This window comes from Amyelois transitella, chromosome 2 (assembly GCF_032362555.1).
Source record: "Amyelois transitella isolate CPQ chromosome 2, ilAmyTran1.1, whole genome shotgun sequence".
NCBI classification, from domain to species: domain Eukaryota; kingdom Metazoa; phylum Arthropoda; class Insecta; order Lepidoptera; family Pyralidae; genus Amyelois; species Amyelois transitella.
Window position 1 is genome coordinate 13,129,886 of NC_083505.1, and position 27,720 is coordinate 13,157,605.

Sequence of the window (27,720 nt, forward strand, 5' to 3'; positions counted from 1 at the left end):
ATACAATTTGGCAGAATGTCAGATTACGATTTGGAGACGTCTGCTAAGAATTTATAACTTTGCAACATAATCACTAGATGGCGCTAAATGCGCGGAGTGAATTTTGAATCAATGGAGATACAATTTGGCAGAATGTCAGATTATGACTTGAAGAAGAATTTATAACTTTGCAACATAATCACTAGATGGCGCTAAATGCGCGGAGTGAATTTTAAATCAATGGAGATACAATTTGGCAGAATGTCAGATTATGACTTTGCAACATAATCAATAGATGGCGCTTGCTTTACGACCATTACAGCGTACACATACATTTATAATGAAGCACTGATTAAAATTGAAAACAAGGTTATAGCAATGTCGGGAAAGAAACTACAAGATTTTGGAATGGTAAGCCCACAAAGAGTATATGAAAATGACTTAGATGACGATATAGTTCGGGAATTACGATATTACAGTAGAAGAAACTATGATATTACAGTATTACAACAGCAAGTCAACGAGTTAGTCCCTCAACTACTTCCAGAACAGAGTCAAATTTATCAACGAGTGTTAAATCAAATCGAATCAGGAAATGGTGCACTCTTTTTTCTCGATGCTCCAGAAGGCACTGGAAAAACCTTTTTATTAAATCTTTTATTAGCGTCCATTAGAAAAGACCAAAAAATTGCTGCTGCTGTTGCTTCTTCTGGCATCGACGCCACATTACTTAATGGCGGCCGCACTGCACATTCTGTATTAAAATTTCACAGGAAGAATCCCCTATCTACAATTTCAGCAAATACATCTCACGCGGTATAATGCTGAAACAGTGTAAGCTTTTAGTGTGGGATGAAAGCACGATGGCTGACAAAAAAGCTGTAGAGGCCTTAAACAGGACTCTTCAGGATTTAAGAGACAGTACAGATATTATGGGAGGAATGGTAGTTTTGCTTGCAGGTTATTTTAGGCAGACTTTGCCAGTGATCCAAAGGGGTACACCGGCAGAAGAAAACAAAGCCTGTCTAAAATCGTCCAGATTATGGCCAGCAGTTAAAAATTTAGTCTTACAACGAATATGACATACACCTCTATAATGACGCAGATGCCAGACATTATGCTGGTAATCTCATAAAAATTGGCGATGGACTCATGCATACAGACAGTAAAGGTTACATTTCGCTCACTCAGGATTTCTGCAATTTGGTAGAAAATGTGGAGGAGCTCATTGTCAAAGTTTATCCGGATCAGCAACAGAATTTACGACACTGTGAACATAGTCAATGTCAATATTTTAAATGAGATTCAAAGTGAATCAAAACTATATTTGTCCATTGACACAGTCATCGAACCAGAACAGAGCACTTCGTACCCAGCTGAGTTTTTGAACTCGCTTGAACTTTCAGGTGTTCCATCGCATAAGATAAATTTAAAAGTAGGTGTACCTATCATGCTGATGCGAAATTTAGATGCTCCCCGTTTATGCAATGGAACTAGGCTTAGAATAATTCAATTAGGGCAAAATATAATTGGCGCCACTATTTTAACAGGTGTAGGTAAAGGGGAAAGTGTAATGATACCTCGAATTCCAATAATCCCCACTGATTTTACTTTTCAATGTAAATGGGTACAGTTTCCCATAAACCTAAGTTTTGCCATAACAATTAACAAAGCGCAAGGGCATACATTGCAAGTTGCGGGAGTGCATCTGGAAAAGCCATGTTTTTCCCATGGCTGCCCATGTATATGTCGCCTGTTCGCGTGTATCAATTCACAAAATTTGTTTATTTTGGCAACAAATGGAAGAACAAACAATGTTGTGTATAGCAGCGTACTAAAATAATTCTCAATTTACATACATACATCGTACATAGGTACATATGGTCACGCCTATATCCCTTGCGAGGTAGACAGAGCCAATAGTCTTGAAAAGATTGAATGGCCACGTTTAGCTATTTAGCTTAATGATAGAATTGAGATTCAAATAGTGTCAAGTTGCTAGCCCATCGCCTAAAAAAGAATCCCAAGTTTATAAACCTATCCCTTAGTCACCTTTTACTACATCCATAGGAAAGAGATGGAGTGGTCCTATTCTTTTTTGTATTGGTGCCGGGAACCACACGGAACAACCAATTTTATACTCTCATAACAAATTATTCCAATCCCATTCTAATATGGAGAAAAAACTGTTTCCGGATGCAACGCGGGCGAAGCTGCGGGTAAAAGCTAGTTTTACAATAAATACGCGAAAAAATATTTAGATTTCATTTAAGTTTAACTTACAAACAAACATTTTCATGTGAGAACTGAACCATAGCTGTTAATCAGTTAAGAATGCGGTTTAATTACCAAGTGGCTTATTAATTTTAATCCAATCAAAACTAAATTATTGCGTGTTAATTGCTTCCGCGGAATCAGATGAATCTTTCTTCGATTTTAACCTTTTTTAAAATCTTTTTTCTGTGTCAATATCGAGTACAGAGATGTTAAAATCAGCCGGAAAACATTTTAATTTAAATATTACACATTGATCACTTAAACTTTTCAAATAAAATAATAACTGTATAAACGATTCCATCTTAATGTCTGGTTAGCTGGAAGTAATCTAGGTCTAGGTTCAAGCCGATCAATGTTCACTTTGTTATTTCTCTGGGGATAATGTGTTAGTATTAGAGATCGGATACTCGAATGCATATTTACCTAAACTAAATTTTGGCTAAGAAAGTATGGAGGCGGCTTCTTGCTTTCGGGATTCGAATTATTTTGAATCCCGGAAAGTTTATTAAACAAGAAATTGAAACTTATCGTATATTAGGTATGATAAACACCTTTATAAACATAAGTGATAAGTGATGGATGATCATATTTATTAAAAAATTACCTACCTACCGGGATTACAGAATTATACCGCGTGATTTTTTAGTCAGTATTCAGACCATAATTAGAAAATTAAGTGTATCAATGCCGAATCCGGGAATTTTTGAGGCACAGAAGTACGTTCCATACTAACCCAACACCCCAACTTTAGGTAAATATGCTTCCGAATATCCGATCTCTGGTTATTATGTAATGGAATAATTACAAATAAGGTGTCAATTTTAATACATACATACATATGGTCACGTCTATATCCCTTGCGGGGTAGACAGAGCCAACAGTCTTGAAAAGACTGATAGGCCACGTTCAGCTGTTTGGCTTAATGATAGAATTGAGATTCAAATAGTGACAGGTTGCTAACCCATCGTCCGAAAAAAAGAATCCCAAGTTTGTAAGCCTATCCCTTAGTCGCCTTTTACGACATCCATGGGAAAGAGATTGAGTGGTCCTATTCTATTTTGTACTGATGCCGGGAACCACACGGCACTCAACTAGAACCAGGTCGGAAAGCAGCAATCTTTACTTATAAGGAGTCTTAGTACATAACCACACATTACTTTCTAAATAGACTACCATTATGACTGCCGCACCGACCTTGACTTTATACCCGACTGCGCAAGTATTGACAGTTATGTTATTTGCGTGTGTGTCTGTTTGTTTTTTTTTGGCACGAATAAAAATGGATTGATGGATTACATAAGGTGCTAATAGATTAGTATTAAAACCTTATTTGAATTATTTTTTTTCAATCTAAATGTTCAATGTGAAGTATGTAAGTCATTACCCTTTCTGGTCTATCTTACCCGCAAGGAAAATAGACGTGATTTATGTATGTACAGAGTCATAAGTCTTGAAAAAATTGATTGGCCACTTAACGATGTCGTAAAAGGTGACTAAGGGCACATCCCTTAGTCGCCTTTTACGATATCGTTATAATTTGGGATTCTGCTTTTAGGCTAGGAACCTGTCACTATTTGAATCTCAATTCTATCATTAAGCCAAACAGCTGAACATGGCCTACCAGTCTTTACAAGAGTGTTGGCTTTGTCTACCTCGCAAGGGATATAGACGCGATTATATGTATGTATGTTTACTAGTTAAATTATAATGTGTTATGTATTTTCTTTCTTATATATAATAAGTACAGCGAGTAAATAGTCAAAGGGTACAGTTATCGGATGTTACGCATCTAATGTTGATTGATGCGTATGCGCAATTGCTATTGTCAAACAAATATGGCGGCCGTGATCTTTACACTACCGTGCGTATGCTACATTTGAAATCATGTGTGATTGCTCAAATTAATATCTATAAATAAGTTTTTCGTAATTTAGCTAACAATAACTTTTAGATGTATTCGCACACACACAAATTAAATACGTCTATATCCCTTGCGGGGTATACAGATAGGTGTATTCAGGCTTATTATTATTGGCATGTTTTTTTTAATTAACCTGAATATTTGTCATCAAGTACCTTCTAATGAGATGTTTATAATTTTATTAGAAAAGTTTTCTGCGATGTAAGATAGAAAATTAAAAGTTTAATTTACTAAATATACAACAATGAGAGTGATCAAACTGAAAAATATGGTGGCTAAGATTTTTTTTTGTGTGGGGGGGCATCGACCTGCTAAAATTTCACAGCAAAAAGAATCCATTACCCATGATGTATCTCAACCACATCCCATTCAATTGTTACAAAAAAAGTTAAACATTAGTTTGCGTAGAACAATATTGCAGCAGATGCAACGGATGCGCCCCGCCCCTTGCGCGGGCGCACATGTGCTTGCTATCTCGGCTACCACTTCATTACATGTTACTTTGTATTGTCTGCACGCAATATCATTATTATTGAAGAATTCTGGTTTAATAATAAAGGCATAAACAACACAATTGGGTAAGCCATTTTGTTTTATATGATGACAAATAAACAACTTATCATTTCCTTTACTTAAAGTAAATGTCACTTGTCGATTCTGGAAAATCACATTTGTATAAGAATAACTTCACCAATAAAGCATTATATTTATATCAATGACGGGACTGATTATACCTTGCACTAACTACTCAAGGTATTAAATAAATTCAAAATTCAATTTTGTATTTGCGTAAAAGAGTGCAACAAGGGCTAAAACTTATAACAGATAATCTAATTATCGATATCCTAACTATCGATAGTTTAACATCACTAATCTTTTGTCTCTAAGACAAGCTGAGATCAGGTACTAGTGTTCTCAGAAGGCGGGTTGCGGAACAAACAAGACGCGCCACATGTCTCCGACATTAACACAATCGTTATTGAGTTCTTTGTCACAATACCGTCTTCTCCTTTTGTTAACTAATAAAATCATTATTCGGTTGCAGTTCGGTTTAATGTTTCTTCTTTTTTTTCTTAGTATTTTAAAATCATTACATGGTCAGATTTATTTTCTGCTGTATTTTGTTTGCAATAATAAAATCATTACTCGATTGTTGTAACGAGTACAATAAGTTCCGTTGTGTTTCCTTGAAAGCTCTAATAAAATCATTATTTTGTTGCAATTTCATTTTATCATCTGTCTTTTGCTTCCTTACAATAAAATCATTAAGTACTCAGTTGCTAATTGTTTAATGATTTTTTTTTGCAGCAGTTATAAAATCATAAGTTTATGGTTTCATTTTGTCTCTTGTGGAATGAATGCTATTGTTTCATTGCTTTCAGTAATAAAATCATTACTCGTTATAATTTAGTTTATTATTTCTTGAGTGGTAATGCTTTTATTTCCCTGTTAGCAATAATACAATTATTATTTGGTCGTAAAGGTCTTCTCTGGAAAAAAGCTTAGGCTATCGATCAGTCTTTTGGATAACGCATTCTTATAAAGTTAGTAACAAAAATGTTCATTTATTTATTAGAAAGTATTACATCCATGGCAAACTTAAATATTTTCGATTTTTTAAAACAGGTGATATTAAAATTGAACGGGATGTTAGTGGGGTTCTAAAGAGCGAAACATTTTTAAATAAAGTCAAGCCTAACTCATCTCTTCATTTAAATTTTTTAATTTTTTTTTATTTTGTTTTTAATTTAATTATTATTTCCTTGTCATAGGTGTCGGCATGCTGAAACACGTCGCGGTGTCACCTCACCGCGCGCGCGCAGACTCCGTGAGCCTCGCCTCCTCAGCATCTTGCTGTAGTCTGGGCAGCCTCGACCAGCGACACGACTCCGTGGCTGACCTCTCTCAGCGAACGGTGAGTACGATATCAGAGATCAAGTTGTTTGGTCATTAGTTGAGTTGACGTCAACAATATTCATATTCTAATTGATGTCTTTGATGATGAGGAAGGATTTTGACGGATTAAAGGTACCTATATTAGTTAAAGTTATTAATTTAGTAACTCGATTGAGTGTCTGTCAGATCGTATTAAAATAAGGTAAAAATTCAAGAGAAGTTGCTAAAATCTGCAATCTAAATACATAGGGGAGACCGGGTACAAAAGTAACGGCGGGTCGAAAGTAACAAATCTTCTGTGCGTATATCTAACCGTCAAATACCACGTTGATGTCGTAAGTTCACAGCGGGGCGGTACCCCCCTTCGCTTGCATTCAGTTGCCACCCGCGCCTCGCACTGTTAGGTTGTGTGAGAAGACGTTTTGTGATTTCACAAACCAAACGTAAGTATTTTATCGTTTTCTTATTTAGTGTTTTTGTAGTCTTTTAAAGATGATACCAATCTGAATGTTTGCATGTTAATTCTTGATTAGATTGATTACACAGAATTTTAATTCATTTTTGTCTAGCACGTTTCTTTTTAATGTTATCTTTGATATTTTAACAGAAATGTGGTCGGGTACAAAAGTAACATAGCCCTATGGGTACACAAGTAACATGTTATTTTTGTGATTTGTTAACTTTGTTTGCTTATCATTGTTATGTGTGTATTTATTTTAACAGGATGCCGCGACAGCGCATCAGAACTACCACACGAGGAACCACTGACACGGAAGTATACCGAAAAGCGGCTGAAGAGCTTTCAAGAAATGGTACAAAAATTAGAGCCTTGGCAAAAAAATATAATGTTTGTCATGTAACATTATACAGTTACACAGTTATATATGTTACAATTGTGTGTCTGATTAAAATAAGGCTGATTATAAAAATGATTGCTTAAAGTTTAAAAATTATTGATCTCATTATTAGAAGAATACATTAAAAGTTGTTTTGGTTTCTTAAAATATATTTTTTTAAGTTTTTAAATGCAAGTTCTTTGAATGTAAAGTCCTAAAATAAATAATATGTTAATTTAATATGTTATATTGTTTTCTTTACGAACCCTTTTGGCCTGTTACTTTTGACCCACAATGTGTTACTTTCGACCTGCCTACGTGGTCGGAAGTAACAACTTCCCATTTTTTTTCAAGTCTCTGTGATTCATATCAAATGAACAATAAAAAGCAAAATTGAGATACCGATGTAAAGACCATAAATGGAATGTTTAAATGTTTATATTCATTTCAATAAAATAATCACACCTAACAAGAAACCAAAGTAAAAGTACAAAATGTTACTTTTGTACCCGGTCTCCCCTATATATATTTCTAAATTGTAAGAAAAATTTATTCATGTTATATTAGATTTGTAAATATTAAAAATAATAAAAATAATAATAAAGAAAAAGAAAGAAGTTAGTTTCAAATTAAATGAAATTTTAATGTATATACATATCAACATAAATCATTACTTGTTTTACATCTTCAAATAAAAACTGTTATAGCTTGGAGTTTCTCAAAGATCATCCTTGGCACCGCTACAATTTTTAAAAACTAATAAACATAATTCAAAATAAACTTTATCATCTATCATAATTTTTTATCATTTTTTCGCTAGCATTCAAGTTTTTTTTTATTCATTACTCAATAAAACATTTATTTACGTTTTGCTGAAAATACCATAGTTTTATCATTGATAGCGATTCGATATATAGGTATAGTCGTACTCATTACGTGACTTTTGTTTTTTCCTTTATAAGTACCAGTTTCGTTCGTCTACTTTTGATTTAGCCTAGAATAGAACTTTAAAACATAACATCCCTTTAATTTGTTAAGTTTATTAAAATGTAACATTATGATGACCATAGTACATACATACATACATATGGTCACGTCTATATCTCATGCGGGGTAGACAGAGCCAACAGTCCTGAAAAGACGGAATGGCCACGCTCAGCTATTTGGCTTAATGATAGAATAGAGATTCCAATAGTGACATCTCTTAGTCGCCTTTTACGACATCCATGGGAAAGAGATGGAGTGGTCCTATTCTTTTTTGTATTGGTGCCGGGAACCACATGGCACATGATAACCATAGTATTTCCTCTACTCCCGGTGGGCAATCTACAAAGCGGAACTATTCCACAGTTTTTCCCTCCAACACCATCTGATTTAATATTTGTACCAAGAAAATGCATTGCACATAGATTTCACTTTCTTCGAGTTAATAGCGTCATTCCCTCGGTCTCAGCAGCGCTGGGAACCAACAAATTGACCACAGCCTTACCTGACGAACGGCCTGACGACAGGAAATGACTGATTTAACTGCGTGATATCTTATCTCATGTTTATTTAACGGTACACGTTTAAGAAATTGTAATGTTATTTCGTTATCTGTTTCTTAATATACGGTAGCGATGGATTAATCTGGTTTGCTGGTAATATCTTGTTAACGTTTAGGTTTGACAGTCGCAAATATTTAGATCACACTGATAGCATGTACGAAATTTATTTTTGCGGATAAACGGTTAGATATATTAGCTATTTAGGACAAATTCAATGGCTTACAAATTATTAGATCGGTTGATTTAACCACTAATGTAAATACAGTAAACATTACACAGAAATCTGAGAAATCATAAAATTGGGAATAATCAAAGACTATGACCAAAATAAACAAATGATGAGAAAAATACCAAAAGATAACTATCCATAAATTATAACTTATCAAGCAGTTAATTACAACGTTGTAGTGACTAAAGAATTTTAACAAACACCACAATGGCTAATGCAACTCTTAATGAAATATTCAGGCATAAGAATAGTGGCTATGAGACAGTTTCGAAACCGTATTGTATGAGCCATTACCTTCAGCGGCATATTAATTAGTAAGGCGACACTGACATTAGATGGCCAGATGTGATAACTGGAGATTTCTCGATTGTTCTCCATTGCTGTGAACTACTGTGCTGTTTAGATAAGACGGTATTGTATGCGAGCAATGGAAAGTGAGCGAGAGAGTGTTGCAATGGGCGCTTTGATTAGGCATTAATCTCATTTTCAGTTTTGATCAAAATCTTGTTAATCAGACCAAAAATGTGTTGAAATGAACTTTAAGTTTGTCGAATCTCTAACCTTCAGACTTTAAAATATTGGATTTATTTTATATAAGAGCATTCCAGAGACTAACAGCCAGAACTGAAAAAAATATTGGATCATGTCATTCAAGTTATGATTACTATTAAAAAGATGTCACAATTTAGATTTTCTTATATTTTATGACATTGCTATTCTATCTTTAAATTAGGTTAGTCAATATTACTATTGTTTATGGTCGTTTGAGAGAATTACGGCTATATAAAGCAGGTCGACCACATGTTTATGTGATGGCGTCGCCTAAACAAAATATATTTATAACATGTGCAAGTAAATCCTTTTAAGCTCACAAAATCATTGCTTCATCAATTCAGTTCACATGGTCTTTTAGTGCTACTAAATCACAGTATCGTAAAAATAAATTTAAAGAGAATAAAGAAACAGATAGTCGCTAATATAAAGACCGTGTCAGAATACAAAATGAATTTATACTGACTCTACTACAAAAATTTGCCCACTATTTACTATGTATTTTTGATAACTTTATGAGTAATAGCAACGTGTGGTCCCAGCACCAACATAAAAAATAATAAGATTACACCATGTATGTCGTCAAATGTGACTTAGGGATAGGCTTATAAACTTGGGATTCTTCTTTTAGGCCATGGGCCAACAACCTGTCAATGTTTAAATTTCAATTTTATCATAAAGCCAAACAGCTGAACGTGGCCTATCAGTCTTTTCAAGACTGTTGGCTCTGTCTTCCCCGCAAAGGATATTGACGTGATTATATATTTACTAAGTAGTTGAAAATTAATACATACATTCGTAATTAAGAATGTAAAAACTCAGTAACCGAAAACAAAGTATAGATAATAATTTTCAAATTACCATTTGACTTTAAAACGGCTTTAGTTCATTTACACACACAAACAAAAACGGATGATCTCAATCCTCAAATTAACCTAAGCGAAGCAACCTCGTTCCGAATAACTGGTATAAGTGATTCCCAATGACACCCGGATAACGGATACGAGAGAATGAATACTAAAGACTTACAAAAACCTCTCCAAGGAACAATGCATACACGATGCACTGTAACTGATGCACATGTTCTGAACGTGGGAAACTGAGATCGCATTGTTGCTGCGCATATTGTTGGGATCATCATAAAACATGTTCATGCAAAAATAAACTCAATCACAATAGCTTAAGATTTGTAAATAATGTCGAAGAAAAACATGTTATGATTTTGCTTGGCAGAATAGAACTTAAGATGCAGTAGATGAATGGAGCAATTAGTGTCTTAATATAAGGGAATGATGATAAATTTGAAATGTCTTGAGAGAGTATTAAGCGTAGAATCATTAGTATCAACATTTATTTCTTTGGTCTACATGTCTTGTCTTATGGTCTAGGTTTTATAATTACAAAATGAAAATAGTTTTATTTTCAAAATAGTTTACAAGGTCAACACAACTTGTATAAATCTACTACTGCTTTCGAGTTCTCTTAAATCCTTGGTCCTATATATAGGCGAAATAAAACTTAAATGGTACGACAAAGTAAAGATATCTTGCACTGATTAAAAATTTTGAGCTGACGGTGCATGTTAGTGAAAAAACGAGAGGAAGAGGTTATTGTACAACGAAAATATTTTAAATTCAACTACCCGCAAGACAGGTAAACGAAACGAAATTCTAGACTTTATAACTAGCACGGTTCTTACAGGAAGCCACAACGAACGCCTTACTAGACGGTCTCATGATTAAAAAGTAAGAATGCCGTTATAACTTAAGCATTATTTATCATTTCTCAAACAATATGAGAGTAAGAATCGGGGGCGTGGGCGCCATTGTTTTCTTTGCTAAAGAAAGCGCCATCTCGTGGCAATTAACTGCGCAGTCACGTAGAAAATCGATAACACGTTGTTATTAAGATTGAAGAGAGTTCCTAGTTCCCAGGGGATTCATTTCTCTAATTACGCTTTCAAAATGTTTATATTTTAGTGTCTTATTATATTTTAATGATAAGTTATTACTTATGGTATTATTTGAAATTGCCTATTGTTTAAAAAATTACAATCAAGAAATTTTCTCAGCCCTGTAAAACCTAGGTATATTGCATAACTAACTATAAATTTCCTATATATATTTAAAATATCAGAAGGATTTATGGAAAATGTCTCGGAGGCAGATGCACGGTAAAAATGCAAGAATGAATATAAAGTAATCAAAACAAAACAAAAATTTATTAAAAGTAGTAAGATAATTAAGATTAAAAATGTTTACATTAGTTTCATGTAAGTTCTGAAAGTTGAAAAATTCCTTCTCATTAATATTATTCTCGGGCTCGCACAAAATTGCTATTTACGAAATTATAATCTTTACTAAAACACATATGAAACAGTACATTACAAATAATTTTATTTTCACTACGTTTACCATCATTAATGCCCCTCAGGGCGTCATTACCTACCAGGTCAGATCCCATGACCTTAGCCAGTGGCCACCATCACTTCATTACAAGAAAATTGGTACATGACTTCTTCATAACTTTATATTAATCAGAGACAATTTCGCTTTCATTTCTTTAGTAATAAAGGCGCCGAGGGAGTTATTAACAGGGCGATCTTATTTTCTAGGTGGCAAGAGACATTTTGCTATTCTACATGTGATTTTTTTATTCGTTAAGGAGATGTTACAGAGCAGTGTGGACGATGAAACTGAGAAGGTTTCCATAAAGAAATTGAAAAATTGCAAAATAAAATATTAAAATTCTCTACCATACAAATTGGTTGATCAGATTAGTATGTGGAAGTAATTTTTCTTTTCGCTTTTTGCTATAGTTGTATATGTATTTTTTGGAAACTCGCCTAATTTCATCATTATAATATGATGTGAAAATTTACTTCCCTACAAATTGGTTGATCTGATCAGTCTTAATATGTGAAAGTAATAATTATTTAGCTTTTTGCTATATGTATTTTTTTCAAACTGCCGTTTCATCGTCCAAATATGCTGTAAAAAATTCTTCTTGACTCTTATACAAATTGGTTGATCGGATCAGTTTTATTATGTGAAAGTAATATTTTTCTTGCTATTTGCTATCTATGAAAGTATTTATTTTTTGGAGACCCGCCCAATTTCATCGTTAGACATGCGGTAAAAATTTCCCATACGAAAAAAAAAACAACCTGTATATAAGTATAACATAATGGCAACACCTCTCAGTGGTAATGCGTTCGGAATTAATCGAATGGTCGCGGATGTGGTGACAGTTGGTAATTGTAAAGGTAGGTCTGCACTCTCGTTGATGTAGAATATCATCTTGCACCCGGATATTTTGTATGTTTGTTTGAAAAAAATATTCATAAAGTTTTTTCGTGCTTAATAAAATTGGCGGGCGCGAAGCCTACATCAATGTTTATTTGTCTTTCGTATAAAGAGGTATACCTATATGTTGTCACATTAGACGTCTGTCCTATCAAGCACATATAAAATTCCTATTTATTAATATATTTATGTTAACAAGTGTAATTTACAAATCAAATTTGCAAGTCATTTATTTATTTTTATTTTATTAAATTAATTGTGTCTTAATACAGACAATTTTAAAACTGAACTACATTTTTACCCCATTTTAGTAAATTTTTTCGATTATACACAGCAATTTTTAACAAGTACATGCATGTAAACAATGCATTATAGCTGAGACATTCCTCAGGTAACCATTTATATGGGTGACGACATGCGTTCCGGATATGCATGCTATCACATTTACCGATAAATCCCAGCACGGCATATACCATTATTTACTGTCGGTTAAGTCAAAGAATTGTTTATTACACATTTGATCTTGTCTGTATCTTTTACGGGGTAGACAGAGTCAATTGTCTTGAACAAAACGGAATGGCTGAATGTGAAGACAATTGGAAGTGCTCTGTCAGCTGGATGGCTAAATAATGGAATCTGTATATGGATAGTACGGATATATACCATTATTTTTAATAAAGCAATTCAATATAAGGCACTATAGAAAAAGTTATTTTGTTTACTCTGATGGAACTTTTCATTCTTTGAAAACTTACTCGAGCCTACGTAAAAAGTTGTTTATTTCTGTATCTGAGAGCAATCCATCCATATAATCACGTCTTTATCCCCTACGGGATAGGCATAGCCAGCAGTCTTGAAAGACTGACAGGCCACCTTCGGCTGTTAGGCTTAATTATAGAATTGTCATTCAAATAGTGACAGGTCGCTTGCCCATCGCATTACCTTTTACGACATCCATGGGAAAGAGGTGGAGTGGTCCTATTCTTTTTATATTAGTGCCGGGAACCACACGGCACTGTCTTAAAGTTGATTAATTAATAAAAATATGTAGGTACTTCTTACCAATATACCTAATTAGGTTAGTTTTATTTATGACTAACTACAGTTACACATATAAGTAAATAAAAACATTTTTCGTCTTCCAATCAGTAAAGAAAAACTTGTAAATAGGTATATTTGAAAGATATATTAGTCAAGAATAGTTTTTGTAGGCCTTAGAAACTACCTATACTTTTAAGATACTACCAAGCGGTATATTAAATCGATTTTTACAGAAATGGCGGCAGCACAGAGCACTGATAATGAAACAGTAGGTGATCTTCCATGCTCTGTGTGTATCACGAACGGTAGCATCTTTGAAATGATGATAAATATTAGAAAGTGCGCAGAATCGATCGGGTTACCTTACGTAAGGGGTCAGATTACTACCATTATTTTATTACTGGCAATGTTGATTGTTCGAAATTCGAACTGACTGGCCAGCTCTAATTTCGTTGTGTTAAATTTTAGGAATAAAATACTGTATAGGTTGTATGCGTTTTCGATGTTAGCCTTGGAGGAAAAATAAAAAAAAAACAACATTAATAAGTTTTTAATGATTACCAGTATTTATAATATAAAATTATATTATTACCTATGAATTTTTCAACCCGATTGAGTTTATATTGTATTGCTTTAATTTTAGGGCTTAAATTGAAAAGTGTGCATTGATGAAGCCTCTTTATTTATCAACAAATAGGTATCAAAGAACTGATAAACATACATACACATATAAATATAACCACGTGTATATATCCCTTCTGGTAGACAGAGCCAACATTCTTGAAAAGGCTGATAATCCACGTTCAGTTGTTTTGACTTATGATATAATTGAGATTCAAATAGTGACATAGGTTGCTAGCGCATCGCCTAAAAAATAATCCCAAGTTTATAAGTCTATACCTTAGTCGCCTTTTACGACATCTATGGGTAGGAGATGGAGTGGTTCTTTTTTACTGGTGAAGGGAACTCTGTTACCTATTTATTTATTTAGACTGATGAGAAAATTATGAATTATTCCTGAAGCGAACATTATTACTGGTGAAACTTAATGTTCACTTCTATAGCGTAGAGAACCATAGTGAAATGTACTCGTGTTAATTTTGTCGGGTACTCACAACGAACATGTGTAGAAAGCCGAGCAATGGTAGGAAGTGACGTCACTTCCTTGATGCGACAATGGCACATCAATGATATAGGCAGAGGAATCTTGATGTCAGGAAAATGCTGATTATGGTAGGTAAAAACGTACATACATACATACATATATATGATCACGTCTTTATCCCTAACGGGGTAGACAGAGCCAACAGTCTTGAAAAGACTGATAGGCCACGTTCAGCTGTTTGGCTTACTGATAGAATTGATATTCAAATAGTGACGGGTTGCTAGCCCATCGCCTAAAAGAAGAAGCCCAAGTTTATAAGCCTATCCCTTAGTCGCCTTTTACGACATCCATGGGAACGAGATGGAGTGGTCCTATTCTTTTTTTATTGGTGCCGGGAACCACACGGCACTAACGGTACGGTAAAAACGTATCTATTAAATACCGACCAGTGCAGGCTTACTGGTAAAGAAAAATTAAAATGAAATAAGAAAGAAAGACCGACAAAAAAATATAGTTCAAAGACGTGTAAATATAATTAGTGGAGCTTCCATGTATGTATGGCAAAATATCTGATTTATATGTACAAATTATGATTCCAACTGCATCCATTTCTTATCTACGGCAATGGTGACTTTCTTCTTTTTGTCGTGTGGTTCCCGGCATGAAAATTAAAAAAGAATAGGACCACTCTATCTCTCTTCCCGTGGATGTCGTAAAAGGCGACTAAGGGTTAAGCTTACAAACTTGAGAATCTTCTTTTGTGTCCTCTCAGTCATTTCACTACTGTTGGGACTATCTACCCCGCAAGGGATATATACAAGATAATATATATGAATTAATATTAAGAAAGTAAAAATAGAACTTAAACTAAAGAGAAATCTGTACTACGAGGACTTCACTTATTTCTAGAGAAATTTCTACCAGTAGGCCCACTATATACTTTTTCTTTAGTATTGGTAGTAGATATTTATATGTATATATATCGATCTATATATCGGTAGTGTCTTTATAGTATTCTTAAGTTCGTTGGCACAAAACTAATTGCGTTAAATAATGAAATGTTTGCTCAAAGGACGAGAATCATCTTTAATGGGATGACTCAGTCAAGAATTGTCAATACGGATATCATTGAGCGAAACATACATGATGATATGTATCTACTTACTTACTTTGTGTGTCACTATTGCGTTAGTGCGAGGTATACTCAATCAATACATACATACATACATATGGTCACGTCTATATCCCTTGCGGGGTAGACAGAGCCAACAGTCTTGAAAGACTAAATGGCCACGTTCAGCTATTTGGCTTACTGATAGAATTGAGATTCAACTAGTGACAGGTTGCTGGCCCATAGCCTAAAAGAGAATCCCAAGTTTGTAAGCCTATCCTTTAGTCGCCTTTTACGACATCCATGGGAAAGAGATGGAGTGGTCCTATTCTTTTTTGTATTGGTGCCGGGAACCACACGGCATTGCCGGGAACCACACGGTACCACACTCAATCAATCAATATATTTATATAAGGGATAGGCTTATAAACTTGGTATTCTTCTTTTAGGCGATGGGCTAGCAATCTGTCACTATTTGAATCTCAATTCTATCATAAAGCCTAACAGCTGAACGTGGCCTATCAGTCTTTTCGAGACTGTTGACTCAGTCCTCCCCGCAAGGGATATCAACGTGATTATATGTATGTATGTACCATAAGTCGTAAAACATTTATCTATAAAAGAAAGTAAAAAAAAAACACAATAAATCACAACAAACTTTATCGCCACAAAAACACATTCTGAAGAAATTTCGTAAGATTGATAACACTTATCAATACTACAACGGTGATGCAACTGTAGTGATCGTGAGTTTGTCATTACTTGCCCTGGATACGAAGAATGCCGTGGGCATACTATGAATTGACGTATACGTGAGACATGGTTTTTTATTTGTATTATTCGACTAGCTCTGTCCGCGACTTCGTCCGCGTGGAATAGTTATTTTGGACATCATTGAAGCCCTCAAGGATGAATAATTTTCCCCGTTTTTTTCACATTTTCCATTATTTCTTCGCTCCTAATAGTTGAAGCGTGATGTTATATAGCCTTCAGCCTTCTTTGATAAATAGTCTATTCAACACAAAAATATTTTTTCAATTAGAACCATTAGTTCCTGAGATTAGCGCGTTCAAACAAACAAACAAACTTTTCAGCTTTATAATATTAGTATATGTAGATGATCTTGTGAGACTCCTATAAGAAACAAAAACGTGATGTGTGTTTTTGTGTAGGTATGTTACGAGTTAGATATTTGAAATTGACTTCGATATAATTTGTTATTTACATAAAGATTACAATATGCGTAGTTTAATTGAACATACATACTACTGGCAGTAATTATAATTACGTGACGTGTCTAATAGTCGACAAATGTGAAACCAAATAGGTTGAACCTAGATAACCTCTTTCGGTCCCTTTGAGTGTAGGCGGGGTACTATAATGCTAACATGAATTGATGATGTAATATCTAATCTAACGTCTAAGACAGAAAGTCGAGTTTGATTTGGACACAATTAATGTAATGGCCGCCTCAGTTGCGCAGCGGTAGTGACACTGGTGGTCCCGGGTTCGAATCCCGGCCGGGGCATGATGAGAAACGAACTTTCTCTGATCGGCTTGGGTCTTGAATGTTTATCTTTATAAGTATTTATTATAAAATATAGTATCGTTGGGTTAGCATCTCGTAACACAAGTCTCGAACTTACTTCGAGGCTAACTTAACCTTTGAAATATGTCCCGTATATATTTATTTATTATTGTTTTCGCAATTTTATTTCAATCTCAATTCCATCATTAAGCCATAGAGCTGAACGTGGTCTTTCAGTGTTTCAGGACTGTTGGCTCTGTCTACTCTGCAAGGGATATAGATGTGACTAAATGTATGTATGTAGCTTAAGAAATAACAGACAAACGTAAAAAAAACATTATTAGCGATGGGATAGCAAAATGTATGTCTGTAGATACCTAAATTCTATCAATATCTAAGCCTTTCCCTAACGACGTCCTGGTAAAGGGTCTGGTCAAAAGTACCCGAAACCGCCGAGCTTGTATGAAGAGAGTTATGAATGTGGATGAAGCGAAGGAAGTATGCAGCGATCGTGGCAAGTGGAAAGAGGTAGAGGAAAGAGGCGTGATTTTATGTATGTATGTATGTAAGCCTTACCCTGGCTTTCGGGACTTGTTACAAGTGTCTGTCTACTGTAAGGAGTGAGGATGTTATAGTATGTGTGTTTGTTCATCCAATTCGCCGAAATGCTGCCCATGAGCCAATTAGTGATGCGATAGCCTCTGACCGCGGTCTTTTTGGTGATTTAAACGCATCTCCGGTCATTGTGTACTTTGGCTCAAATGACGAGGGATGCGCCTTTATTAACAGTTATGAGGGATTTATATCGATAAATTATTAAACGCGGTAATTTTTTTTTTTACTTAAATATTAACGCGAATAGAAAACCCGGAAGAACGATTAAAATTTTGTGAAACGATTAAAAAAAATTATAGACTTATTAGCTGACTAGCTGTGCCCGTGACTTCGTCCGCGTGGAAATGTTATTTTGGGCATCATTCAAGCCCTCAAGGATGAATAATTGTCCCTGTTTTTTTCACATGCTCCATTATTTCTTTGCGCCTTATAGTTGCAGCGTGATGTTATATAGCCTAAAGTTTTCCTCGATTAAAGGTCTATTCAACGCAAAAAGAATTCGAACCAGTAGTTTCTGAGATTAGCGCGTTCAAACAAACAAACTTTTCAGCTTTATAATATTAGTAGGTATAGATGTGATTTGTATTGCAGGAAAAAAACTTAAGAAAAACCAGCTTCCTTAAATGTCTTTTGGAATTCAAATATGTACCTACTCGTATTATAATCACAAAATATGTGTATATAATCACAAAAATGTGATAAAGCTAACTACATACAATTTGTTTGAAGTGATTCGTGATTTCGATAGTCTCCCACCGCAGTTCCTCTTCCCGTCCCTATCCCGGAGGAAGGGCCCCGGGTCCGACTGGGGGCCCTATTTCCAATTGATCCCAATCAGAATGGCGGAAGTGGGATCACCGGATATGCATTCACACGACCGTGACTCCACTGCAATTATTTTATGCTCATTGCACTATAATAGTTCCGTTGTTGTTGCATTGTGTGCATTAAAATTTATGGATGAGTTTTAGATTGCGGCGTGTCAGTGCCGTGTGGTTTCCGGCACCATTAGAAAAGAAAGAATAGGACCACTCCATCTCTTTCTATGGATGTCGTAAAAGGCGACTAAGGGATAGTAAATAAATAAATATATACGGGACAAATTACACAGATTGAGTTAGCCTCGAAGTAAGTTCGAAACTTGTGTTACGAGATCAATGATACTATACTTTATAATAAATACTTATATAGATAAACATCCAAGACACAGGCCAATCAGAGAAAGTTCATTTCTCATCATGCCCTGACTGGGATTCGAACCCGAAACCTCCGGTGACACAGACAAGCGCAATACCGCTGCGCCACAGAGGCCGTCAAGTCTTATGAACTCGGTATTCTTCTTTTAGGCGACAGACTAGCAACCTGTCACTATTTGAATCTCAATTCTATCATTGAGTCAAACCGCTAAACGTGGCTGATTATTTATTCGGTTATTGGTCAAATGAGAGTTGCTTTATGTAAAAAATCTGGCTCACCCAATCCAGGATCCATGGTCAAAGCCTTACCCCGGGCTCCAGAGTGATGACAACGTACGTTAAAGCACTCCATAAAAAGTAAAACTTATATATTGAAATAAACTGGGGATGCTCTTGGGATGAAGTAAAACTGCACTTTGGTTTAACTTTAAATATGCACTGTAATAAACCGCTGAACTTATTGATACAATAATGTTAAAACAATTTGATTTGTACTAAATATTACATTGTAAAAAAGTATCAAATGCACACCTAAAAAAATTTCTTTTTCTTTTTTTGTTACTGGCCAGTTATGACACATTCTGAATAAAAAAGAAAAGAGGTTGCACAATACAAACTACATATATTAAACAAGCCAAGAGGAAGAAAGGAAAGGGTTCAAAAACAGATCATTCTCCTGAGTTTTATATTTTTATTGTACTTTATTATTTTTATACTTTGAGTAACTTGTATTAAGTTAGCGAAATCAATCGGTAAAACAAAAAACAAAGGCATGTCCACACCGGCCTGCCGTAAAAGCCATTCGGGTATATTCACACTGACAGCACTGTCACGTTGAGTGTCAATTACTCTCATTGGTCACGTTTTCAACAAAAGCCAAGTGATTTGCATGAAGTGCGGACACCGAGGCGGACGCAGGCAAGGTCGCGGTTTTACACTAGTCATTGGCATGTCCTAGCACGGCTATTAGAATAGAATAGATTTATTTTTTAGCGGTAATAAGTAAGGTAAGGTATCACTTATTGACGTCACATCACTTAAATCTATTACCGCTTCCATTGTAGTTTGCTCCGCCGCTTCTTCTACATATGCATGCAATAGAAGAAGCGGCGGATCAAACTACACTGCAATCTGTCTAGTGGTAGCGCAAGGGGTAAAATAAATTCAAAATTTTTCATTCGCGTATTATGTGTACAACAAGGGCTAAAACTTATAACAGATAATTAATGTAATTATCGATATTCCAACTATCGATAGTTTAACAACACTGATCTTTTGTGGGTATCATTTAAGCTATCACCAATTTAATTAGTTTTGTGTTTCTTAAATAATAGAGTTTGTCCTCAACATAGTAGATCTGTCACCAAAATGTAGTCACCAAACAATGCAAAATCAGTTCCACAATAAATCACCTAAAATCCTGAGATATAAGGTCTAGTACCAAATAAATGTTTTTGTATGTATTATAATAGGTGTGTCCTAATAAGTATTTAAGCAAACTAATTTAAAGAGATCACCAATAAATCATATTATGTTACTAGAAAATTGCATTAAGTTCAAATAAAAAATTAGGGTGCATCATCGTTTCAACCAAAAGATTCTGCTACTTAACTAGACTCCCAAGGTTCTAAATTTCCACTGGTAGTATAAATTATATTTAAATAAAATTTTTAGCAGAGTAGTAAATAAAACAATTAAAGTTAAAATAATCAATATTTATTGTTGAAAATAATTACCAGTGAACAATCAGCGCTGGTTTAAAATAGCTGGCTTATGGCTAGCAGAATAGTAGATAAAACACTTAATTAAAGTTAAAATAATCAATATTTATTCTTAAAAATAATAACCACTGAACAATCAGCGCTGGTTTAAAATAGCTGGCTTATGGCTAGCAGAATAGTAGATAAAACACTTAAGTAAAGTTAAAATAATCAATAGTTAACTACTACCCATCGTTGAGGCCGGATTGGTCAATATTTAAAGCGCGCCAATTTCTCTCCGCCCCTTTGATCATTTTTCCATTAAAATTATAAATTGATGTATTAAATTGGTAACGAATACTATTAATTTAATATCTGAACGAAATAAAATGTTACTACTGTATTGGTGACAAAATATCAAATAAAAAGGAGTCGCAGTCAGGGATCGATAATCGATTTATTTGGTGACAGATCTACCATTCTGAGCACAGAGCTATTATTTAAGTAACAAAACTATTATTATAAGAACGAAGTTTATATTCATGTAATTCAATATAATTTTATTGGTTATCGATCTCTTATTTTACACATATATTAACATTAATTTGATAATTCATACCTGGGAACAATTTTTGTTTATCTGAGAACGAAAATATTTCGTGGCGATAGATCTATTTATTAGGTGATACAACTTGATGACAAATATAAATTTTGGTGATAGAAAATATAGTTCCCATCTTTTGTCTCCAAGTCAAGCTGACATGACAGGTATATATTTCTTAAATCTTAATCATGAACGAATGCATAATATCCAGTAGTTATAATTAGATTTAAGTGATATGACGTCAATAAGTGATACCTTGTATCCAATTTTGAAAATAATACTACTTATTCTATTCTAATGCATATTATCTACATTGAAAAATTTGAATGAATATAAAAGTAATGATTTAAGTAGATACTTTAAATTATAAACGCCGAGTACTTACTTATATCGTAAGGGCTAGACTTATAAACATGGGATTGTTCTTGTGGGCGATGGGCTACCAACCTTTTTAATATTTCCAAGTCTGTTCGCTCTGTCTACTTCGCAAAGACGTGATTATATGTACGTATTAACCTTTTAAGATAAAAAAAAAACAAACAAATAAATTTACTTTCGCACTTAAAATAATAGTACCTATGGATTCCGAAAACAACATTCGTGCTAACTGTAATGGTAAGCAGTATGACGTTAATCCATTTATTGACGTATAAGGAAACTTTAATGGCAATGAGTCAGGGTTTCTCAGAACATACGGTCACCTCACTTTCAGGTGGTCAGCGACTTGGGTGACTTAACTTCAAATCACTTTAATGACAGAGAGTTATTTACTTGAATCACATCTATGGGGTAGACTAATGAACTTGGGATTCTTTTTAGGCGATGGTCTAGCAACCTGTCACTGTTTTAATCTCAATTGCTGTACAGTTGAACGTGGCCTTTCAGTCTTTCTGAGGCTATTGGTTCTGTCTACCCCGTAAGGAATAAAGACGTTATTATATGTACATACGAACACACATATCATCACGTCTATATCCCTTACGGGGTAGAAAGAGCCAACAGTCTTGAAACACCGAAAGGCCACGCTCAGCTGTTTGGCTTTTTGATAGAATTGAGATTCAAATATGTAGTGACAGGTTACTAGCTCATCGCCTAAAAGAAGAATCTCAAGTTTATATATAATATAAGTGGGGAAGAGATGGAGTAGTCCAATTTTTTTTTCTATTGGTGCCGGGGACCACACGGTATTATATGTAAGTATGTATTCATTTACTAGTAGTTTTACTAGTAGAAATATAAAAAAGATGATGTACAGGTTTAAAATTATCCCGTGGAAAGTAACAATGACTGTTCTGAAATATATATCTATACCCTTATCTTTTTTTATCTTACCTTTGATTATTTTGTCTTGTGGCGAGGGAAAGCATCGTGACGGAATCCTGCTTATAGCAACTGGATGTGTAACCATAATCCAATCCAACATGGGTTAGGTTGTCTTGCAAATGTTGCGGAGTAGACACACAGAACACAAAAACTCAGGAGTCGCTCTGTGTAAAGACCTGTCTTACCCAAACCTGATTCATGGACATGGATAGATATACATAGATAGATAGATAAAAACGTTAATTCAGTTGCTACCGACAAAAAATACAGAATTAAACACAACATTATTATTTGACGGCCTCTGTGGCTCAGCGGTAATACGCTTGTCTGTGACACCGGAGGTCCCGGGTTCGAATCCCGGTCAGGGCATGATGAGAAAAGAACTTTTTCTGATTGTACTGGGTCTTGGATGTTTATCTATATAAGTATTATATTATAAAATATAGTATCGTTGAGTTAGTATCTCGTAACACAAGTTTCGAACTTACTTCGAGGCTAACTCAATCAGTGTAATTTGTCCCGTATATATCTAAAAAAAAAAAAAAATTATAAAAAACACAGTTGAGATACATTTGCGTGCTGCAGCAAGTAGAAAAGGTCCTAACTCAGCGGAATTTTTGCACTAACTGAGGTGCGAAACGCTGATTTTCAGTTATCACCATTGAAGTGGGTGCGGGCTAGATGATAATGATAGATGCACCTAGCGAGCTAGCGATTGATGATGCGGACTTGACCGCCACCAAAGATCTTCCGCCAGGCTAGGCGTTATGCCTGGGGAACCGCGGCTCCAACGTTGTTAAGGATGTATTTATGCTACAATCTGTGAAATCTTTGCTTGCGCGATTAAGACTCTTCGCTGCTATTGGCTGAGGGCATTTCATTCTTCGCTATGATTGACAGATGGCGTGTGACGTCAGTGATGTCGTCACACTTGTATTGATTACATCAAAGTTGTCGCCAAGTACTGGTTACCTAGTTTCCGCGTACTGACCTTTATATACGCCAATTCTAAGTACCTGACGCAAGTTTGTTTGCATACTAATGGTATCTCCGAAACCTTGGCATGCCGATCAGAGGCGGAGCTTGCGCAGTATTGCTGCGATTTTGGGAAAAACATGGTGAAAAACAAGTGAAGGTTGACATTTCATCTTTTCTCCGACTCGAATTTCTTATGACAAATGTTTATGAATGTCAATCTCAATCACACAGCTGAACGAGTTGACTGTTGGCTCTATCTAGGGATATACTCCTTGCGGGGTAGAGAGAGCTAACTGTCTTGAAAAGACTGATAGGCTGCGTTCAGCTGTTTGGCTTAATGATAGAATTGATATTCAAATAACGACAGGTTGCTGGCCGATCGACTATAAGAAAAAAAAATAAGTGTAAGTATATTAGATATAGTCACTGACAAAATCTGCACTAAATTGTAAAAAAAATTGGGCAATGAACGGATATTGCATTAAAGAAATAAATAGTAGTATATAAATCTTCATTAAAACTTCTCCAACTATTTAGCAAGAACTTGATTTGCCCTAGATAACTAAGATTTTATACCTCATTTTGCGCGATTGCCAAAAATAACCTGTTCATAACGAGTTTCTTAATTTGACTTTAATTTTTTTTTAACTTTATGGTTTTTTGAAAAGTACCTACAATAAGTTTTCGTTGGAGTCTATTGTAGGATAGAGTAACCTCAAAATTATTGAATAGTCAAAACATTATGCGTCATTTCTTAAATAAAACCGCGGTGTTAATTTCAAAAAACATTGACAGTATACAAAAATAAATTGCCCGCACGGGAAAATACACTATATTGTCGTGCCATAACAAACATTGAAAAGTTGAATACATACATATAATCACGTCTATATTCCTTGCGGGGTAGTCAGGACCAACAATCTTGAAAAGACTGGTAGACCACGTCCAGCTTAATGATATAATTGAGGTGTGGTTTCAGGCACCAATAGAAAGAAGAATAGGACCACTCCATCTCGTTCACATGGATGTCGTAAAAGGCGACTAAGGGAAAGTCTTATAAACTTGGCATTCTTCTTTGAGGCGATGGGCTAGCTACCTGTCACTATTTGAATTTCAATTCTATCATTAAGCCAAACAGCTGAACATGGTCTATCAGTTTTTCAAGAGTGTCGGCTCTGTCTACCCCGCAAGGGATATAGACGTAGGTATGTATGCATTTTTTCCTGCCACGAAGAATGTGTATAGATAATAACTAATTACACTTTGGACGGAAGCCAAGGTTTTCTCAAGGTTTCTCGGCAACCTACATAAGGGTGCTGAGAAAGTGACCTCCACCAGCCAACTTTTTATGTCGTTCAAAATAAACAGTTACTAACAACCTTGATTTTACCTGTTTCCAATGAAATAAAACGAATTTGCTTCGAGAAATTCGTGTGAAAAATGACATCGTTAGGTTTGAGTGTTTCCTCAATGGTAATTTCACTTTTAATAAGAAATTTGTTGCATTAGTTATTAATGTTATTGATGGTATTATTTGTTGCTTAAATAATTAATTTATTAAAATAATTAATTCTTAACGGGTTTCCTCTTTTAGGCGATGGGCTAGCAACCTGTCACTATTTGAATCTAAATTCTATCGTAACGCTGAACGTGGCTGGGATAGCGGAAAAACAATTATGTAGGTCGCTGGATTTTTGGTAAAGAGAATATTGTGAAAGGAAGAAGCGGGAAGCGGGAATTTAAACGCACAACACGTACCTTAATTTCTTGTATTTTGGTATCTTGGGCCCTGGCCAGGGTTCTTCTTGTTTCAAAGATGCGCACCTTTTCTATTTTTATTATATGAGCGGAGCGGTCAATTTGCGGCCATATTTTTTCTTCAATCACTAATTTTCAAATTTAAATTGAAATGTTCTATGGCTCCATTCGTAAGCCGTCGAGTGTTGTCGAGCTCCGAAGAAACCACATATGCTGTCACGGTCGTATTGTGCGGAATGAAAAGGGATAGGTACAGTAAAATAAAGCGGCGCGTTCAGTGGCCTTTCAGTCTTTTGATTACTGTTGGCTCTGTCTACCCCGCAAGGGATATAGATGTGATTGTATGTTATGTTAAAATTGATTTTCATGTTAATTTTTGACTGAAAATCTGGCGTTATTGAATATTTCAAGAGCACGAGGATAATCTTTGCTCATTTGACTTCCTCAAAAAAATTAATTTGTATAAACAGAATGGATTTAAAAATAAGTTCTTAGATACTTTTTTGGTAAAAACAGTCACTGTTACTCAGATGGTTGTTCAATATTTTCATAGTCAACATCTTTAAGTTTCAAAGATTCCCGATACCAAATTTGACTTTCAATAATGCCGCCATGCAATCATCTTTACAAAGTCCTGATCGTAACCATTAAAGAAAAGTCCGTGGCATGTAGAAGTAAATTACCGGTGGCACCAGTAGCAATTACAAATAGAGGTGGCCCTAGCATTTTAGCGCCCTATGTGTAGGAACCAAATGGTGCCCTTTAGTAAGCGCGTTGTATACCGTTTACACTCTTCAATCTTGATCATTCTCCTGACATTCCGATTGTGGCGTCGGTCTTCAAAATGCTGGTTTTTGAGAATATCCAAAGATTTAGAAATAAGTCGCAATCGCGAGCGATGTTCGGCATCCCTCCTACATGCGTGCTCGGGTACTGCACTATACTGCATTATAGGCAAAGTATTTGACGATATCATATGAATACGTTATGCTCTATAACCAATTTTCTATTACCAAGGCGACCATTTTACGATGGCATGACTACGCGTGTATCGTCAGCCCACCCAAAAATAGAGACAGAAGCAATGAGACACTAAAGAGATTTTTAGGGACTCAAGAAAGTGTGCGCTGTGAGAGAGCAAACATAAGAGAAGCGCATTCCTTCCATGATTCGGACCAGAAGGTCGGTAGAACCATGGTTTTAGTTCTACCTTTGAAAGACGTACCCAAATAGTTTGCGTTTTCAAATGTAGATTTATTTGCGCTTGGCGCCCCCGCTGTCACTATTGCCCGTGTGCAATGTTACTGCTACACAGGTCAAGTCTCCTTTGATTACGACGAATGCGTAATGCTCAGCCTTCACAACCGGTTCTCAACGTATGTAGGACGTCTGGGAATGCTTTGTCTTGTCAACTGTAGACTAACAGCTTATGGGCAAAGATCTGAAATTTTAATTGGGTCATATTTAATTGGTCTTTGGTTTTATTTCTTTGTTTATTTAAAGGACTTGTTGCTAGTTAGTTCTGCTAGTCAGTGTGTGCTGGGAATTATTTTGGTTGAATTCTTTTTAAATTGCTTATGCGACATATATTATTACAAGCTGTGCCCACGACCTCGTCCGCGTGGAATAGTTATTTTGGGCATCATTGAAGCCTTCAAAAATGAATTTTGAAAATTATCCCCGTTTTTTCTTCACATTTTCCATTATTTCTTTGCTCCTTATAGTTGCAGCGTGATGTTATATAGCCTTAAGCCTTTCTCGATAAATAGTGTATTCAACACAAAAAGAATTTTCAATTCGAACCAGTAGTTCCTGAGATTAGCGCGTTCAAACAAACAAACTCTTCATCTTTATAATATTAGTATAGATTTAATTGCTTAAGGGTGTATATCCATAGCGAATATTTTTAAGTTCGCACATATCACTAATTTTAGGACACGTGTGCGAAGCGATGGGTAAATTCTGGTACAATGTCACACACACCCGCAAACATACATCATGTTTTTATAATACCTTACGGGGTAGATAGAGTCAGAGTCAGTCTCCAGACCATTTTAACTGTATGGTTTAAATCGAAAGACCACGTTTAACTTAATGGCTCATTGAATTGAATCAGATGTAAAAAAATCAAGATATCCTTGCATTATCAAGGTGTTGCATTCGCGTCGTTTTTTTACAAGCCTCTAGTCACGGTCGGGAACTCGCTAGGAATGTCACCT

The 27,720-nt window shown here is 35.2% G+C and overlaps 1 protein-coding gene across 1 annotated transcript in view; it reads left to right on the forward strand.

Moving 5' to 3' along the window:
- LOC106132209 (uncharacterized) overlaps window positions 1-27,720 on the forward strand; it is a 74,030-nt gene that overhangs the window by 15,022 nt on the left and 31,288 nt on the right. The window contains exon 2 of the mRNA XM_013331566.2: window positions 5,950-6,092. Within this exon, the coding sequence (XP_013187020.1) occupies window positions 5,958-6,092 (135 nt within the window). The 5' untranslated portion in view covers window positions 5,950-5,957. The remainder of the gene's footprint in view (window positions 1-5,949; window positions 6,093-27,720) is intronic.